The sequence below is a fragment of the Lissotriton vulgaris genome, chromosome 9 (assembly GCF_964263255.1).
Source record: "Lissotriton vulgaris chromosome 9, aLisVul1.2, whole genome shotgun sequence".
NCBI lineage: Eukaryota > Metazoa > Chordata > Amphibia > Caudata > Salamandridae > Lissotriton > Lissotriton vulgaris.
The window spans coordinates 545,249,668-545,270,009 of NC_141697.1; the positions used below are offsets into that span (position 1 = coordinate 545,249,668).

The following is a 20,342-nucleotide window of genomic DNA, read 5'->3' on the forward strand; positions in this document are numbered from 1 at the left end:
TCCATGCTGCCTCACTTAGTGCCAGAGGAAAAGGATGGAAGCTGAGATCAGGAGGAAGACCTCCCGTGTGCCCCTGCTCAGGATGCATTCCATGAGGGCGACGCACAAGCAAAGGGAGCAAGTGTTATCCACTGGCCAAGAAACATCCGTTAAAGATAACGTTTGGACTGGATGTTAAATCTGGCATGGCATCCGAGGTGCTATCCTTATCAGGAAAGAGGTTTCACCTTGACGTACTTATTGTTTGGTTCTTTTAAACATGGTGTCTGCTTGGTCCATCATGCAGTGGAAAACACGGAATGACTGTTTAGCTCACTCGTATTTTTCCGGGAATTGGTAAAGTACTTCAAATCCTAGGCCTAGAATAGCTGGAGAAAAATACAGGACGCATTGTTTACATAAATAAGGTGCTTCCGGAAGGAAATGCGAACATATTGGAATTCCAGTTAACCCCCTTCCGCCTCTCATATCGTGTCCAACAAAGAGTTTTTCATGTCGTAGCCCTCTTTCTCTGTAAGTGCAATCTCTTCGTCGTTCGGTAATTTTTCAAGGTAAACTTTCTGTTTCTTGTGGAGATTGTAGCTAAGAGAGAAAGAGAGAAATTCATAAATGGTCACTATGTGTTCCAAAACTGAATAGATCTGTATATTTTTTTCATCAATATGCATATATTAGCCCCCTAAACTGCCTCAAGTGTCATGTGTTATATCTTTCAGCTTCCTGCCATCCCCTCTCATATTTGCCACATTCCTAGCTGAGGCCTTCGACCAGGAAAGTTTGAGAGCTATCCTTTGCCTCTCTGCTGAAACTGTGACTCAGCGAATCAGAGCCAACAGTGCAAGTTTTCCTGTTTTTGTTTCAGTAGGAATCTGCACAAGGGAAAATCTCCCTGGGGCATATTATCGTCACCCATGAAGCAAGCTAGATATTGATACCCTTACATACAGGGCCGGACTGGCCGGAGCGGGCACCAAGCCTTTCCCCTGTGGGCCGCTCGAGTGGAGACCAGTTTTGGATCCGTGGGGGGACGTTTTCTGTCACCAGGGGCTAGTTTTGCAGCAGTCCCGCCCTACTTTCATAGCCTTTTGGTCATGTGGAAAACAACAGCTATATCCCTAGATGTTTTGAAAGGGCACACATTATGTGGAGAGCCCTGCCATTTGCACGTGACTAAATTTGGGACTGATTTACAAAGCTTTTTACCAGTTACAAACCCTTAAATCACTAAACCAGAGGTTTCTGATTGATAAAAAAGCTTTCTTTAAATGTACTGGACCCATTTAGTGATTTGGAAAAGTTTGGATTTAGAAATGGTTTCTAAATCACTATTTGGATGGGGCTTATTTTGGGCGCTCCTTCCAAACAGGGATTCGGGACCTAATGTATCAAAGTTTTGCCACCATGATTTTGGTTCCAAACCACTGACCAGTCACTGACTCCCAAGTTGGGGTGGTAACTGATTCGCAAAGCGAAGGAGATCCCTTTGGATTACTTCCTCTTTGGGAATAATGGTGGCAGATTCACTGAGAATGGTTTTATGATATTACAACGCATTCCGTTGCAACGCATGCCTTTACCACGCATGTGTTTCAACGCAAATGCCTTTCCCATGCATAACCTTTAGAGACGAATATACCTTTACCACGCATATTTTTACAACGTTTTTCGTTGTAAATGTATGCATGGTAAGGTCATACTCTTGTTAAAAGTTATTCCCCTACCCCTAAACCCTTCTAACAAATACCCCTCCCCTGCCCTTAATTCGGACCCCTTCTTTTTTTTCCCCTTAAATTCCCCTTACCTCTCCACTTTGCCTCGTCTGTTTTTCATGTTCTTTTTTTTCACGTTGCACGTCGTTAAGAGGAAACGGAAATGAGACGTCTGTTTCCTCTAACAACGTCGATTGCCTGTATCAGGTGCGTTTTTTTGGGGGGGGGGATACCCCCAAGCCCCCTTTTCTTTTTTCCCACTTTTTTTTTGGGGGGGAGACCCCGCGCCCCCTTTTTCACGAATAGCCTTTACCACACATGCCTTTACTACGTATCTCGTAGTAAAGGTATGCGTGGTAAAGGCTATTCGTGTTAACCGCGCATGCGTTATAATACATGCGTGGTTATTGTTATGCGTGGAAACGGCCGCGTTGTAGTGGCCGTTTCCCACTGAGAATAGCTCCACGTTTCCCAAAACAGAAAAGCTGTTTTTCAAAGCAGCCCTGGGTCCTTTAATGAACTCAGGCTGCTTAAAAAAAAGTTGAACAGTCCTAAGGATGGTGATCTACTGTTCTTTGCAGGTCACCGTTCCTGTGATTCTAGCCAATCACAGTGGGTTGCAAATTGTAACCTGCCTAATGAATATTAATTAAGCAGGTAGTTCTGTGATCCCCTGTTATTCAGTATTTTGAAAACTGACCTATTTAGTACAATTGTAGGTTCGCTAAATCATATTGCATTCACAAAAAGTAGGTGCTCACGTTGCAACAACTTTTTGCTAACGTAATCTTCTTACATCATTACCTCAGTCAGGTGCTCCAGATTAATCTCAGAAAAGACTGAGAGGTCTAGGTTACCATTACTGTTCTCATTCTCCTGGGTGGCACGTATCACTGCCAAATTCTTCGGGGGAGTAGCAGGGGATTTATCTTTTTATTTCAGTGTAAACCCTTTCCATTGTATGCATAAATAGTTTTGCAATAGATTTGCAGAAGCTCTGGGAAGGAATAGGCAAATGAGGAAACTTTTATGGTGATGTTTCTGAGAAAAAAGCACAATATAGCAGCAGAAATACATCTCATTCTCCATTCCCTGCCAATATCTGCTTTTATATTTCTTAATATTTAAATAAAATAAATGTATATATATTTTTGGAAAATTCTGGCCACAGAGGCCAGACATTCAATGGGAATGGCTGCAAACCCCTTTCTCACCTTCCTTGACCAGGTTGTATCTGCCCTGGTGAGCAACATGAGAAGCTTGCAAGTCTGTGAAGGACTTGATGCGTGGATCAGTCAATAGATGCAGCAAATTGCTGTTGTGTAGATCACCAGCCTGGAAAGAGTGGACCCCACATATTGTATCCACTGCAGAGTGCAGCAGACTTATAAAGTTTTGGGATGCATTAAAACCTTTTGCTACAGGGTGGATTGTCTTTAGGCCCATATTTTCAGATAATCCGAGCCCCTTTTATGCTCTAGATCTAGCAAATCCATATTTTAAAGTCTTTGGAGTGCGTAGACGCCTTTCGAGAGAGCTATACACGAAAACGCATTCAGCTTCATCTCATAAAACAAGTGACAATGCCAGGGAAGTACCTGCAAATCATAGGATGTGACAGCGTTATAGAGCAGTCAAAAGATTCTTTAATTGCCCAACCATATCACCACTAATCCTGCTTGATCCTAAACCTTTCCATCGGTCAGTGGATTAACAGGAAAACATTCTGCTCGCTGGCCTTCAAAATCTTTTCTAGGGGAATCCGCAGACTGGCCCTCCACTTACCTGTTCTCCACAGCATCAATGGTGTCGGGCAGCTGATGGTTGAGCGTCTCAGTTAAGAAGCAGACCCCACAGGCAGCGGATACTGCAGCCAAGCCATAGATCAAGGGAGGCACAAACGAAGCATACTCGCTGACCATCAGGACTAACGGGGCCACCATTGCCCCTATACGGGCGCTCATGGACACGAAGCCCATGCCGGTCTGCCTGTGAGGGAAAGTGACACAAAGACTAAAGTAAGATGAAGAAGACTGAAGATAACAAACAAACTCATGGTGCACAGGTGTGAGCAAGCTCACTGAATCACTAAACACCCTCAATATGTTTTTAAAACTCAGCGGGTTATTAGCTAAGGATGTGCATATTGTCCCAAAAACAGAAAGCATTGCATCAATTTACATGCAGTTTAAAAACCTGGAGGTGTGGTGCAGATTTGAGGAGTGCACTGCAAGGATCTGCACAACCCCCTTAGTAAATAACCCCCTGAGTGTGAGAGCGCCTACACAACTTCAAATGCGCCTTATCTTGGGGCACTTTTTGCAACCCACTTGAATGAATCACACCATTGATTATCATTCCCATATTTTCATATAGTCCAAAAGCAGTAGAACAATGGAATGTTGAGAGCTCTATTCAAGACAAAGGAGCAGCAGTCACCTATATAAACTGGTGTAGGTCTGCTGCTCTAAACATTACAGTGCCCTAAAACGCTGCCTCTGCTTTTCTCATTCCCTTTCCAAAATATTATAAGGATTGGGCATGGGAAAGCGAAAGGCAGAGCCTGTGCTGCAGGGCACACAGGATCTTTCCCGCATTTCCGTCCTGTAGCTCATAGTGTCTCAGGAGACTAGGAAGGAGGAAGGGGGGATTTTGCTCAGCTCCTTGGTCACTTTGGCTTGGCTAAACGAGGAAAAGCAGCTTAGCTGAGCTCGAGGGAAACCTCAGGCAGACTTCAGCCTCCTTTCACAGCTATTGCTGTGACTGGACCCGCGCACAGCTGTTATCTGTTGAACATTCACCGCAATAGCTGTAAAACAAAAGCTTGGGAGCCGCGGGGGATATGGGGGTTTCAACACAAACAGGTTCCAAGAGGCCTTTGTTGTTCTTTAATTAGGACATTCTGCTGTCATGGGGCGGAAAGTTCTAATAGCCTTATTGCACGCTGCAGCAGGCTATAACAACCATTAAAGGCCCACTCCCTTGTTAAAGGCCTGAGCCGAATGCTGGAGCTGGCCTTTAATGGCCAGTATAGCCCACTATCGGGGGCCCATAAGGCTATATTACAACAGAATAGGAACCAGGTATATTCCCATTCAGACAGCTATCCTTCTGGGAAGCCCCTGCAAATTCTCTGGATTGTCCTGGTGCTGTTTGCTGATACCAGTGCAGGTGTACGTCACAGTGAGCCACATCATACATGGTGGGCAGAAAGCGCTACCTAATCAAGGAGTAGAGGGATTGTATAGAGGCAGCTAATTGTGCTAGTGTCCATGCATACCTGATCTCAGTAGGATACAGCTCTCCGGAGTAAAGGTAAGCACATGTGAAGGCAGAGGCCAAACAGCCTTTCCCCAAGGCCGACAGCACAGTACGTACGCTTTTCATTCCTGTGTGAAATGCACAATAGAAGAATTTAGTGCATAAGAAGAGAGAGTGGTCCTAATTCAAAAAAACACATTTTCTTCACTTCGCCAATCTGGAAAAAAGTGCATTTTGGGCGTGTAAACAATGGACTTGATGTTCACAAACTAGTTTGCATACATGCATCTTCTCACAGTGGAAATTTGGCTCTTAAGAAAATGCAAGGAAGCATTGCAGAGGTAAATTCTCATTGTTTTCTCATTCACAAAGGGATGTACTCAGGGCTTTAAGTGGGCCGGGTCTCACCGATGCTGAGCACTTGTAGTTTTTTGAAGGGGGCCTCACTTGTGGAACAGTTATGGCATGACAGTATGCCAGGTGAGCTTTGTAAGGGAAGGGAAATCCTTTAATTTTCTCTCTGGATTTCCCTTCTCTTTTTGAAACTCAGGAGTGGCAACATCGTCGAGGTGTCACCATGGCTTTAAGTGGAAGCTTTTTCAATATTATATACAAGCAATAGTTGCTGCCTATTTATCTTATGCAATCAACCACCACTGACACAGCCAATAGTCCTGACTTGTTGTAGGTATGATGTTACTTGTTGCATCATATATCTGGATGCAATAACATAAACAGAAAAATACAAGTCGGGCGGCACACTATGCTAAGCACAGATTTCTAGCTTACATGTTTTTAAGCCACGCCCTTATTTACATTGGCCACTCCCCTTTGAGAGGCCCCCACCCCCACTTCCTGCTAGTTTTTTCATCCCAATGAAAGCCCTGGATATACTGAAAGCTGTACTTGGAATAGTTCATCTTCCCTACTAGTTCTGTACAGGTGCAGTGCTACCCAATAGAAGAGCAATGCCGGAAGGTAACAGGAATGAACCGTGTGTTACTCTCAACTGCCCATGAAATTCATGAGCAATGGATTACAGACGTAAACTCTCAACCTTAAATTAGAGGTCAGAATCTAATTCTCCATAATGAGATTTTTATAAAAAGTAGACTATCTCCACGACCTGCAGAATCAGAGAACATATATCATTTTAAATAACGTTTTAAAAAACATCTGTATCAGAGACAATGTATTCAGTCTATTTTTTAAATGCTCCAACCAGCCAAACCAAACGTACAAAGTGCACTGACTGAAAGAAAAAACTTTTCTGTACTGCTTTTATACATGAAAAGAAAGCAGGAAATGACACGCTACACTTATGGGTGGATGTACCAAGTACAGGCCGTAAAATACTGGACAAAAATTGCGAACAGTGCAGCAAGCCGACCTATTCACTAATAGGTCGTTCACAAAATACCAAATTGTAATGGGTCGCAATCTAACCTACCTCTTGAATATTAAAGAGGTAGGTCGCAAATTGCGTCTCCTGCAGTTCATAACGTTCACAGAGATGGTGGCCTGCTGGAGCAGCAAACTACTATGTCTGTGATTGCTTTTAATAAAGCCAACCTTTGTTTTAAATGCAGCCCTTTTTTCTTAAAGGAAACTGAGCTGCGTTTAAAACAAAAAGTTTATTTTTTCTAATTTTTAATAGGTGGCAGTGGGCCTGTGGATTACAGCCTCCTTTTCCACTTTTTTTGTAAAGGGGAAAGGGTCCAAAGAGGACTCTTAAACTTTTGTAAATCTGTTACCACCCCAACTTGGGGGTCTGCTAGACTTAGCCCTTCCTGTAAGGTCACCCCTATACTTTTTGCCTTTACCCCTACTGTTTTCTAAGCCCATTTTGGTTGGCATTTAGGACTCTGTGCGTTTTACCTTGCTTACCAGTGCTAAAGTGCTTATGCCCTCTCCTTGAAACATGGTAAAATTGTATTGAACCTAATTGCCACATTTCATTTACTTGTAGGTCTCTAGTAAAGGGATACTACATGTACCCATAAATGCTACTATTTGGTCTGCAGCACTCATTGTGGCACAACTTAAGTAGCCCTTTAAAACATGTCTCTGGGTCAGCCATAGCAGCCTACATGCAGCTTTAAACTGCCAAATCGACTTGGCAAAATAAACTTTTGGTTAATCTAAACCTCACTTATCAATACTTGTCACCCTAGGATAAGCCCTAAACAGACCTTAGGGCAGGATGCAGTGTAATTGCAAAGTTGTATCAAACAACAAAAGAGCGACAAAAAATCCCCCCAAAAGCTTATAACCCACATTCAAGACTGGGAAAACAAGGAATAGGAGGGGAAAGAAGAAAACAGCAGTGTGAGGAACTGTGAGTTGGAAAATGAACCGTCATACACCCGACAAGTAGGTGTTCAATATTATCATTGGGTTCTTTTTCCTAAAAGGCCTAAAGAGTAGTGCCCAAAAATTGTGAAGTGATTAAAAGAAGACACAGCGGTTCCCTACACTCATTTTAATAGAGGGACAGGACAGCCATCCTACATTAAATTTTTGTGAAATAGACGGACACCTTCTGGATAAGTCAATTTGAACCAAAGTATCCTCAAAATTCAAAAAATGGTCAACATGTTTCAGCTATCATAAGTGCTATCCACTCAACATTCTTCAGGACCTAACCTCACCCCACTCAGGAGTATGCGCCCTAAGGCATACCCATACGATGGTGGTGGACAAATATTCTCTCTCTATTAAACTCACTGATCTCCCGTGTGGACTCTCCTTAGATCAGCTAAGGGTCTTGTATGTTCATTCAAAGATGTAACAAGCAACATGGGCTGGTGGCAGGGGTAATCTTCACGCCCAGCGTTATTCAGCCGAAGCGACTCCCCGCATACAACCTAAGCATTCACTTCCACTGCCCGAATTGTCGTGCAGTGGAATTACAAAGTTGGGCATGTATTTTTATGCTTTACATGTGCTGGTAGAGAAAAACAAATACATTTGTTTTTCACTGCTGTGAGGCCTACTGGCCTACCTCTTCTGTAGGATAACATTGGGTTATCATAATACATTTGATAAGTGATGACTTTTGTTTTGGGGCAGTTAGAGATAGCATGTTTAGTGTCTGAGGGACCGATTGTGGGGTAACACCCCTCATCAGCCAGGCAACTTGATACAGTGGCAAGGTGAGCAAGAGACCCACGTCTGGGCATACCCTGCCAATTTAGGGCAAACAAAGCAAACAGAAGGAGATGATGGATTGGAGCGTTGAAACTTTTCAGACACTCACACCCCGTCACTGATCTGGGTTGAATCCATCATTGTATTTTCGCTCACTTTACCACCTCAGTTTTGACCCAGCTATATGCAAATCAGTCTTGACCCTGTGCCTCATGGGAACAGTCCAGTCCGAACTACCAAGCCAGGTCTTCCCTGAACTGAAATCAAACATCCTGTGACCGGTTTCAGGGTTTTTAGAAAGTTGGCATTTTCTTTTCCTAAACATTTGATGCCTACAGCCTGTTTCCTTGTTCACATGACATGGGGTAGTTGGCAGATGGTCTTTGTGTATTCTTATCAGAGAGTTCCACAATAGGGGTACTAGGTGTTGGTAGGATGGGCCATCCTGACTGGATGGGAGGGGCAGAGCCGAGCACAGCCCCACTTGAAGTTCCAGGGAACGGCCTCAGCATACCCAGAAAGAATTTCACACTAGCCTTTTTATGACTTCAGATAGTCTAGTTACCAAGGTAGGGGGCAGGATAGTCGAACACCATCGGTGTGGGGGAAACTCTAGAAGTGCCTTCCACTTTAAAACTGGCACAGGTATAAAATTAAGACCCTCATATCCACTCTTCAGTTCTATTTTGGACCTGCGGAGGATTCTCAGTGGACTGCCCTGCTGCCTGCAGCATGCTTCAGAGGTCTGCCTTGCTTGCTGCTTGAAGTCGAAAAGACCAACTCCTTGAACCAATGACTACCAGAGTGATCCCAAGGGTCATTTGGCTGACCTCCTGTTCTAAGCTGCGGGGACACAACAAGCTCCAGAGGCCTCCCTGCAACTGTACAGGTGACCTGATGCAACTGATCCTGTGATTGTAGGAATGCTGGCAAATAGTCTAAAATACTAACAATCGCTCTGGTTACCATTCCAACCCATTGTTTTTTACTCACTGTGCCATTTTAGACAGAAGCCCATGTTATGCAGCTCAGTACTGAACCTGCTTATCACGACAATAGGATATTTCAAACTGCAAATCAAAGCCCACTCCAGAAAGAAACACAAGCAATCCCAGGTGGGTTTTCTCATTATTAGTTCCCATCTGTCAGGTGCAGCTCAGATTCTTTGGCACAGCAAGCAAGGGGGTCATTTCTGGCATACCCTTGGTGACTTAGGGCATTTGGGACGGACTGTTCCCATGAGCACTTTGTATAAAGTTTAGTCGATTGAGTTTATAAGTTAAGTGTATACATGTTAATGTTGTTTTGTGGGTTGTATTTTAAACCAAACAAACTATATTGTTAATTAGAGTCTTTTTGTTTTTGAAAGAAATGTGTTTTTACCTGCCAAGACAAGAAAAAAACCACAAATAATAGTAGGTCACAAAATGTAAGGTTTTCAGAGTTCTGTAAAGAACCAGGAAAAAGCAACAATTCAGTAAGCCATGGGCAACAAGAGCAAATAATGGTCAGATGCTGGCAAATGGTGCAGACTCTGGAGGCCGGCTTGAAAAAAACAGGAAACCAACTAATTAGTCATTCCTGACAATTTTTTACTCTCAGGAATTGGTACCTACTTTGTAGTGTGTTTCCTGCATGGCCCTTTGTAGTTTTCCCTTTGTTGGCCTACCTGTTCACATTGTAGGTCTTATTTTCCCTTGCACATGTTACTATAGAAACACTCTGGCTTTTGTGCCACATTGTACTTTCACACAGAACCTGCATATTTTTTGCGCTCTGTTCTTTTCCTGGGATTTAGACTGAATACCAGAGAATGGTCAACCAACAATGATCATTGTTATTCTTTCTGGTCAGGCACTAGCACCCAGGCATAACACATGAATGCAGCTGTTGTATACATGCACACTTTTCTTGTCATATAGATCAATCAATCAATTAATCAATCAATCAATCAATCTGACATTTGTAGAGCCCGCCACTCACCCTTGAGGGTCTCAAGGCGCTTTGTGGGTGGGGGAATGAAGAGGCAGCTACTGGTCGAACAGCCAGGTCTTGAGCAGTCTCCTGAAGGTCAGCAGGTCCTGGGTCTGACGTAGGTGGACGAGGGAGGGTGTTCCATGTTTTGGCGGCGAGGTGGGAGAATGATCTGCCACCGGTGGTCATTCTGCAGATGCGTGGGATGGTGGTAGGGCGTGGTCGGCGGAGCGAAGCTGGCAGTTTGGAGTGTAGAAGGACAGTCATTCGTTGAGATATGCTGGTCCGGTGTTATGGAGTGCTTTGTGAGCGTGGGTGAGGAGCTTGAAGGTGATGCTCTTGTTGACCGGGAGCTAATGCAGGTCTCTCAGGTGGGTGGTGATGCGGCTGTGGCGTGGAAGTCTGAGGATGAGGCATGCAGAGGTGTTTTGTATGTGTTGGAGTCTCTTCTGGAGTGTGGCCGTGTTTCCTGCATGGAGGGCGTTTCCGTAGCCCAGCCTGCTGCTGACGAGTGGTTGGGTGACCGTCCTTCTAGTTTCAGTGGGGATCCATCTGTAGATCTTGCGGAGCATGCAGAGGTAGTTGAAGCAGGATGAGCACAGGAGCCAAAAAAGCACACATGGAACAAGAGTTCTGAGACAAGGGCACTGTGTCTGCTGAGATGTAGAAGGTCCATCTGTGTATGCTAAGGTACGGGGTCTGCTAGTAATCCCAGAGATCTTTGATATATAATCATTTAACTTCGGTTTCGTTTATTCTGTCCTATAAAATTATAGGGCTTTTCATGGTATATGGATTATTAACCAAGCTAACAGTAATTTTAGGTTGCATTTCTTTTCAAATGGTGGCACGTATACTGCATTTCAGAGCACAATAGTTTACATAAATATTCTTTGTGTCTCCTGGTTATCTTATTGTAGACAAGTACGAGTGAGAGAGCGAAAGGGAGTGTCCTGTTACCGCGATCTCTGAGAGGGTCAAGAGTGTTGTGTTCTAGGGTGCCAATTCACTTATTTCTCTGGTACGATTATGAGGGCAAGTGAGGCACTATAGCTAGTCTGACTCAGACTAGTTATTAGTGAGCTGTTTTGGTGACTCAGTCCCTACATACTGATGTTCTATAGTTCCAAGCATAGTTCTGTTGTAGTGCAGAATCCCTGCAATAACTTGGTGCCATGTGTTTTACACTTTTATTTCTATAGTGTAGGCATGCTTTCCAGTACAAGTTGTAAAAATCCACTGAATAAATTCTCATTCAAAATGATTTTAAAATAAACATTTCATCATTACAGCCACTCAATCCATCAGTGTGGATTTTAACACTTTGTTTTTGATGTTTCTCCTACTGTTGCTCCCTTTTGATGGGTTTATTTACACATTTTTAATCCGGTTATAAATTAAACTTCAGTTCCTATAATATCTCAAAGCTTCTTCAAAGAGTAAATTGTTCACCTCATCAAAATGCATAATCCCCCCTCATTTTTATAACCATTTTCACACAATTGGGGGTTCCTTTGGCCCGCATGTCTGAGCCAACCCTCCCAAATTAAGTTCTTAATAGCGAGCTCATTATTCCCATGGGTTATGGTTGAATTGGATTCCCTTTCTAGGTTCTCGAACAAAAGAGTCCAGATGAGTTGGATTTTGAGCACTCTCACGCTAAAAGCATTTTGTTTCGAACAACATTAAGGCACTTAGTGCATTTGTTTGCTATATTTTGGAACTTATTCATGTGGTCTCCTTTTTGAGTCTTATAATCAGCATTGAAAGAAATAATGCATTTGTGGTAAATTTGAGGTCATCAAAGACAATAACTAACAGCATTTAACTCCTTCCAATCTGTGGGTCAAACATCGATCATTAGGCCTTCAAAACACTCAGGACAGATTTTAGGGTGGTCCAGAGTTATAGTTTCCAATAACTAATTGTATACTTGTCCAATGAAACCGCTGCCAGGAAGCCAGTAAGTACGACATCATAAAGCCCAGGCACTTTTTAATTGTATTTAGCAAGATAACTTCTAATCTATAAATATTTAAAAATGCCCCCATGCCCAACTCAATATTTCTGTTAAATCTCAGTGAAGATTACTCTACCTCCAGCAAATATATTTCTCCCAAAAAAGCTTTTTGATGCAATTCTTGGTGAATGCAAGTAAGGTCCTCCTGTAGCACTGAATTGTGCCACAAAAGAAAATAACCTTTGTCTTTATCAATTCTTATTTTTTTTGATATTCTGAATTACCCTTGCAAAGTGCACTCAGCATTTTAAACGTGATCTTTTAAAACATTGTGCGCAGTTAAATTTGGATGCATATCCCAAACTCCCTGCATGCCAACCATGTGGGTAAGAATATTGAGAACATTATTCTGGGATTCAAACCTGGGAGTCAAACCACGTTCAGGGGGCCACTGGGCAATCAAGGGTGACAGAACCTCAACTTATGGAAAATTGCATCTTATGTCCTAGGGTCCATCCATCTATGGCTTAAGAAACTGGCCAAAGTATATGCTCTTCAGCAGTTGATTTTCAGTGGTAGCGATGGTGAGCAGGCACAAACTTATCAGGGTGGTCGTGTGGAGATGCTCAAGCTCAGAATTCAACACCATACAACATCTCAATACCCGATTTTCCAACTAAGTGCTTAACATAAGTACTTTATCACACAGAAAAACGAAATACTACAGAAGTAATAATGAACAGGAACAGGTTAGTGAATTGGGTGCTGGAGCTACTGCGTTTAAATCTGCTATCCAGTCCTCTCACCTAGGGGTGGAGGGCAGCAAGGGGAGGAGAGGGTCCCCTCCTTCTCTATGCTAGGCAGGTCTTCCTCTGTTCCTCTGAATAAGAATGTCTAAAAAGGCATTAATCAAGGTTAAGGTGCAGATAGCCCCCCTCTAGTAGTTTTAATCCGTTCAGTTTATCACAGGTTTATTAGTATTTAGTATCTCACCATGATGCAGGTCTCTGATGCTCAGGTACGAGGCTTACATCCAACCTGCATCTCTCTCCTGATTCAGGGAATGAATGAGCGTCCCAATCAGATGTGGCCTTTGTCAGCTCTGGTGAAGTCCTGGTGCAGGGCAGTGGCAGAAAGTGACATTATTGGCCCTGCTGCCAGGAATTTCAGGTGGGGGAGAGGATGCAGCCTTAGATCTAGAGCTGTCGACCTCGAAGCTGGAGAACCTGGTTCGAGTCTCGGCAAGGACGCTCAACATCCTTTGATTCTGGGCAAATCACTTAGGCCCAGATGCATGAAGCTAAAAACCGCTCGCAAAGGGGCAGATTCTCAGAATCTGCCCCTTTGTGACCGGTATTTTTGCATTTGGGATGCATCATCCCAAATGCAAAAATCGCAAATTGAGAATTTGCTAAATTGCGATTACTTGCATTTAAGGAATCTCAAATTGAGATTCCTTAAATGCAATGCATTAAAGTTTAAAAAATAGCGATTTCGCTAATAGGGCTCGCAAAGTACCATGAAGTACAACTTCTTAGTAATTTGCAAAAACTTTGAAAAATGCACTAAAGTGCATTTTTCAAAGTTTCATGTTGCGCACACACATGCCCTAAGGGCATGTGTGTGCGCAACATATGTGCACAGATCAATTTCAGGGGTGCAACAGGGTGTCATTTGGACACCCCTGCACCCTTGAAATTGCATTCTCATTTTGCGATTCGCTAATTGCGATTCACAAATTGAAAATTCTTCAATTGAATAGGCAGGTATTCCTTAATTGCGACTCGCAATTTGCGAATCGCAATTAAGGAATTTTAAGAAATCGCTATTTTTAAAGTGATTTCTTCATGCATAGCATTTTGCTATTCCTTAATTGCGATTCCTTATTTTTCGCTAATAAGGAATCGCAAAATGGATGCTTGATGCATCTGAGGGTTAATCTCCCCACACCTAACAATAATGAATGTGTCCGTCTGAAACAAAACTAGTGCTCTAAAAAGCGCCCTGTTACCCTATACCTTCGGGTCACGTTCATGCTATATAAAACTTCAAAACCAAAAACCCGGTGCCATGGTAGCTCCACAGGGGAGGGTGTCTAGTCACAATCTCCGCCTGTCCACGTCTGTGCACTGGGCATGGTGTTGTGCGAAGGTGCAAATGGACAGCAACAGTCTCTGGGTCACAGCAACACAGTATGAGTTGCAGTTCACACTTTTTGGTCACACTGGTACACAATGAGCTACACATCTCTGGACACAAAGAAATAGAATTAGCTTTAGAGCTCACAGTGGCACAAATAGTCCTGATTTTTTGGTTCCCACTTGGACCTGGAACTGCCACTCAGAGAGTCTGATGCTCACCTAAGCCTAGGCCATAAAGATTGCACTCCTGTGTCTTCATTCCTCTAGCAGACTCCAATAGCACCTCCTGCAGGGTTGAGAAGGGGGGACTGCTTCCCTCTCTGAAAGGCAGTTTGGCTTCTAGGCATCTTGGGTAAGATAAACAGTTTATTTCAGAAAGACAAAGCTTCAGGCAATTCTCATTTCTCCCTGGAAAGCTGACCATCAAGCAGACCCTGGCTCAAGTTGAACAGCTGTTTTCTGAATATTCTGTGGAGCACTACCTTCCTTGGTCATAGAGATTGGAAATGGAACAACAAGTGTGTCAGCGGCTCCCACTTTTTTTGTAAAAGCAGAAAAGAGATGTCGATCCAGTGTCTGCACTTTCAGAAACAGTGTAAGGTGGTTCTTTCAATAGTCATTTTCAGGTTGCTCTCCAGTCTTTGGGTAGTGTGATGCTCTTCACAGCAGAGTAGTCTTCCGCCTGGAGCACCACCAACAAAGGCATAAAAAGATCTGAGGTTTCTCTAAGTATGTCATGGAAGAGGCCTACATGTTTGCATACACACTAGATTACTGTGAGGTCAGGACCAAATTCAAAGGCCAAATTAGCAGATACCTACAGTCAGATCATCACAGCAGGGGAACACAACTGTACACCATGCAGAGGACAGTCCTGTTCCAACCCTGGATGTCAAGGATAACATTTATCAATATGTTGGGAGAAATGTACCAGTGAGGTAAAAAGGCTATTCAGTTTAGCGAAAACTAATTTTTCTAAGTAAGCAGTGAGGCTTTGAATCAGGAATAAACAATGCGGGAGGCTAATGAACTTAATTCAGTTTACCTAGCCAGCAAGATAGACTGGGATATGCTCCCAAGTAAGAAAGTCATTTTCTATCTTCAACAATAAGGCTTCATAATGTCATTTTTACCTAGCTGAAAGAGTCAGTTTACAATGATCCCAAGACATCTAATTTCCCCGGTTGTCACCTTGCTTTTGTATCTCTTCAGTTAGATCAGATTTTGGAAAACCCATTAAAATGATAAAAAAGAAAGGGTGACTTGCACCCAAGTATAATAGTGGGCTGATCCATGAGCTTCGGACCCCATCGACAACCATCGCCCATCCAACATCACCTAGAGGCACATTTCTTGGGTTTAAAAGAAGTCAGAACCTCCTGCATGCATACCGGACCCCATGCAGTGCTAATAACTAGCCACAAGAACGGCTGCACTCTCTGTGGTCCAGTGTGTGCTTAACGCGCAGCGGCTTAAAAATGGTGGCTGCCATCAGTCCTTTGGTGAGACGGTCTTTCTCACAAACTAACCAGCCGCATGATAAAGGGCACTTGCATGACGCAGGAGGCCGACGCGCCCGTGTTGGACACTCATAGAGCTATGGACACTGAACATCTAACCAAACTGTAATGTAGCTTCTCAACTTGAGATGGGTCCTAGTGGTCGCGCTTCCTGGCACGCTATCGCTCCTCCACTTCTGTGATACTGGCATTTCCTGCATATTTACTCACTGAGCCACCCATACGCTCCTGCTCACTCCAGTCTACGGCTGCTTTGCTTCAAGCTCTTTCCCTCCTCCATATAACAAAGTGCTTGCACCGGTCTATGACATGAATCCACTTTTGATGTGCCAGACGGTGTGCAGGCTAAATCTCCATTAGACGGTTACAGCGCAGCTCTTTGAGGTGGCCGTACTTGCATCTCTACACAGCTTGGATTCTCCTGAGAGACACTGTGGTGCTTTGCTTTGACACAGCTTCCTGCCTCAGCCTTGTTATTGCCCGCCTTTGCACATCACCTCTAGTCTTTACCTCAGCATGTCCACAGTGCTCTTTGTACTCGTTGTGCTCATTATACTGAGGTGAGGACTAGTTACAAGGTAGCCTGTCAGTGGCCAGGCTTTTTTTGGGCCTTCTGAGTTTCCTTGGGAGAGAATTACTCTCTGCGTGTTCATCCCACCCATTACTCACTCTCATCGGGCACCCACATCATCAGTGAGCAAAAAATGCATATGTCTGGCTGACTTGTACCGTCTTACCCTTCTTGATGCTTTGGGTGCTTTAGTGTTTCCCATCCATAATCTTACCTCATGCACTCTCAGCAGAGTTAAGCTATCTGGATTTGAACATTCAGGTCCACCATGATGTCTGCCCAACGGGGTAGAGAGGCACAAGACACTAAGGAGCCTAAGGACTCGAAAGCCACCATGAAGTGTCCCGAAACTGACCCATCTCTACCAGACTCGCAAATTAAACCTAAACTGGACATGTCCTCAATCATTGACACTATCATGCAACTGCTGAGCCTGTTACATAACCTTGTCCAAGATACCAAAGCTAATACAGATGCTATGCACAAGGACCTACAGGCAATATTCACCGAATTCAAAGGGCTTGCCAACAGACTCACGGAGGCAAAATCCAGGGTTAGAGCCTTAGAAGACACCATCATTTAAACATGGAAAGGAGTGAACTTGTCATCGCAAAAGCTGCTTACCATGGCAAGGGAACTCGCAGAACTTGAGGATCTCAACCCCAGGGGAAACCTTCACATCTTGGGCATACCAGAAAATGTGGACTCTAATGCAAACTCATGTGCTGAACTCCTGGAATCCTGGATTCCTCGCTTGCTGGGACTTTCTTTTGATAAAGACTTTGAAATATAGAGAGCGCACATGATACCCTTCATATCACTTCATCACCTGGTCATCACGTCCAAGAACGCTGATATTCTAGCCCTTACACTACCATCACACAGAACTAATCCTTGCTCAAGTGCGGAAACTCCAACATATTCAGTGGAACAGGCCAAAATAACCATTGTTTAAGATAACTCTAAGGACACAGTGGTCACAAAGAAAGGCTCTGGCCCTCCGACTATCAACATGAGATAGATCTACCCCTTTCTCCTTTGTAGGTCCATCCAGAGTCCATATCCTGTTTAAGGGACAGCCGATGATTTTCACCATTTCCTCGGATCTTCAAGACTTCATAGACATTCCATCTCAAGCAAAAAATGATAACCTGAGGTTGGTGCCAAAGGGAAGTTCAGATTTAATATTTGTTCTTGGTCTGGTGTTTGACCATATCGTTTTCAGGTTAGATATGCCCATTGATCGCTGTCATGTTATTTTCTCCAGGTGGCATGCTGGTTTGTTTCCCTCAGATAATGCTTCCCAGCTCTATTAACTCATATTTACGTTTGTAAAATAGGCTTCTAACAATAATAAGTCATCGACCTCCAGGCAGCCTATCCCTTCATGTAGGGGACCATTGCCTCTTATGCCACCCACAATACTTCGAAGTACTTGTGCCTCCATTATACAGGTCGGGTTTTGTCAATCCCTGATTACACAAGATGGACTGGGGCTACACGGTCTCTAGGTTGTGCCAGCCATGGACTTCCTCTCCCCAAATGGGCCAAAGTTATTACCAACACAAAAAATGAATTTCAGACGGAAACACAAACCTAGCTATAACTACCCAGTGATATATATATATATATATATATATATATATATATATATATATATATATATATATATATATATATATATACACACACACACACACACACACACACACACAACCACACACAAACACAGGGTTTCCATTGAAAAAGCAACTTTGAATTGTTTATAACTTGCAAGAGACTTGGCAATCTACTTACTCATTCAGCGTCATCTTGTCCTCTTTTGATACACTAATAAATTTAATGTAAGGAACCCCCCACGAATGCCAGTACTTTATTTCTAAGGAAGAAATACAGGAGTATAAATCATGCAGCTTTGTCCGTACCCACGAATACCTCGACCAACTACGATCTGGGCCCTAAAAAATTCAGCCACTTCAGGTGTCCATTTTCATCCACAGATATCTGCCATAAACGATGTCATTGAACATGTCATGATTGATGTAATATGTGAGATCAGAAGCAGTGCATGGTGGGGAACAAGTTATAGGTCGCTCACTGATCTTTTACTGGCAAAGTTCTGTGGTTTTTAAGGTTTAAAGTATTACATTATGTGACTTACATTTTCATCTAACTATAAAGTTTCTTTAACCATTATTTTTTTCTGTGAATTTCTTGGGTTTTTGTCTTACTGTAAGTTAAGGTTTCTTTTCCTGTATCTAACTGTAATGTTACTTTAACCTTTGGTTTTTCCAGTGAAGTTCAGAGGTTTTTTTTAAAGCGTAAAGCATGATCTTATTACAATAGTAACTATAGCAGCACTTTAACCCTTGTATTTTTTCAGTGACTTGCTCCTTTTTTTTAACATACATACTGATTATCAAAGTTGAACTTAATTATCAATGTTGCCCTTTGCTATTGTAGTGAGTTCACAGTATAATGCTTAAATATTACAACTTAATGTGTTTTATTGATTTTTTTTTGCAGGATTTTTGTGTGGGTTTTATTCCAGTTCTCGATTCCGTGGGAGTTTGTGGGGGAGGGGGTCCTCTAAATTTTAAACAGATGTGTTTAGTATGAAAGAGGGATTTTCATTTAAGTTTGGACACAGAGCTTTTCTAATTGGGTCACTTTATGAAGATCAGTTGAGTCTTTTTGTTAATTTGCTTCGATGTTTTGATGTCGCAGTTCCACTGTACCAGAAACCGATACCACAGTACATACGACATGCACACTAAAAGACATGTGACTGGTCGAACTCACTGACTTGCACCCTTTACAATAAGTTTCCACCCTTTCAACCACATTTAGGATTAGCACTTTGATGTAATAGCATATTGTGCTTGGCCTTTGACATGTTGTTTGCCATTTTTTTTAAGGGGCGGGGGTTTCAACCATGAATGAAGAGGGAGAGAAACATCTATATTAGGGTAGCAGCCAGAGACTTCATAAACCATAAAGGAGTACTTGGTGCGACAATTGGTTTCTATACTTCCATGGGGAGAAGAATGTCTCCTCTGAATATGCAATCTGGCCAATCAGCAAAAAGTAGTTTTCAGGAGGAACTTCAAAAAGGTATTGCACTGTACTTCTGGGACATGGAAGCACATGTTGTCATTACAACCCACACAGCCTAGCAGTACTGAGCAGCAATGAGATGCAGAGGAGGCATATACTTCTACATCAGGGCCCTCCATTGGATCAGGGGATACAGCACCAACTGAAGTGCTGCTGGGCAGTAAATATAAATCCTGCATATAGGAGAAGATCACTTATTGCAAAGGGTGCAGCAAGGTTGCTTCTGCTGGAGAGCAAAGTAGATCAGTGAGAGGCAAGCTGATGTCAGACACCGGTCTTCCCAGAACAAATAGTTTTTTTCTTCTTTCTCTCTTTTCACGTTCATATCCCACTTTTTGTTTTTAAAGTTGAAACCCCCTACAAAATAGTTTTGAAAAAAAACAAATATATTACAAATGTACAAAAAAAAGGATCTGTTTAGATCCACCGTTTCTGGATTAAAAATAGAAAAATGTAATGGTGTTTGTCATGTGTGTCTCTTTATGCTACTGTATCATAAAAGTCTGCTATAGCAGTCTATTTCTAATGATACAATGTAAGTCTACTTTTATAATTGTAATTTGAATGCAACCACTTATAGCAATACATTTCTCTCAGATTTACAAAGCTTTTGCTTCAGTTTTGTTGGAAATATTGAGTTGCACTAAAATCCTGCACCTCCTTTAGATTGGGGAAATGAGGAGAACATTTTTATTTATGTTCATTTTTAGTTTTTTGGATTTGTGCTACAGGTTACAGTACACATACACCGAGGAAATAGACTTAAAGGAAGGAGTTTGTGCAGAAAGGGACCCCTTCTTGCAGAAAAACAGTTCTGACCACAACACAGATACCTAGCACTATTGCGCAAGGATGTCTGCATTGGCGCCAGGCTGTACAAAGTGTGTCATTGCATTCAAAGCCAGCACAACTCTGACATTTTTTTGATGATAGAGCACA

The 20,342-nt window shown here is 42.8% G+C and overlaps 1 protein-coding gene across 2 annotated transcripts in view; it reads right to left on the reverse strand.

The window, feature by feature from the left end:
* Positions 1–248: 248 nt before the first annotated feature.
* The window catches only part of LOC147691749 (solute carrier family 22 member 20-like), a 262,080-nt gene continuing 241,986 nt past the window's right edge, over positions 249–20,342 (reverse strand). For both annotated transcript variants that reach the window (XM_086938033.1, XM_086938032.1), the window contains exons 9-11: positions 4,990–5,098; positions 3,495–3,698; positions 249–582 (exon numbers count right to left, since the gene is read on the reverse strand). In XM_086938033.1, the coding sequence (XP_086794159.1) occupies positions 465–582; positions 3,495–3,698; positions 4,990–5,098 (431 nt within the window). In that variant the 3' untranslated portion in view covers positions 249–464. The remainder of the gene's footprint in view (positions 583–3,494; positions 3,699–4,989; positions 5,099–20,342) is intronic.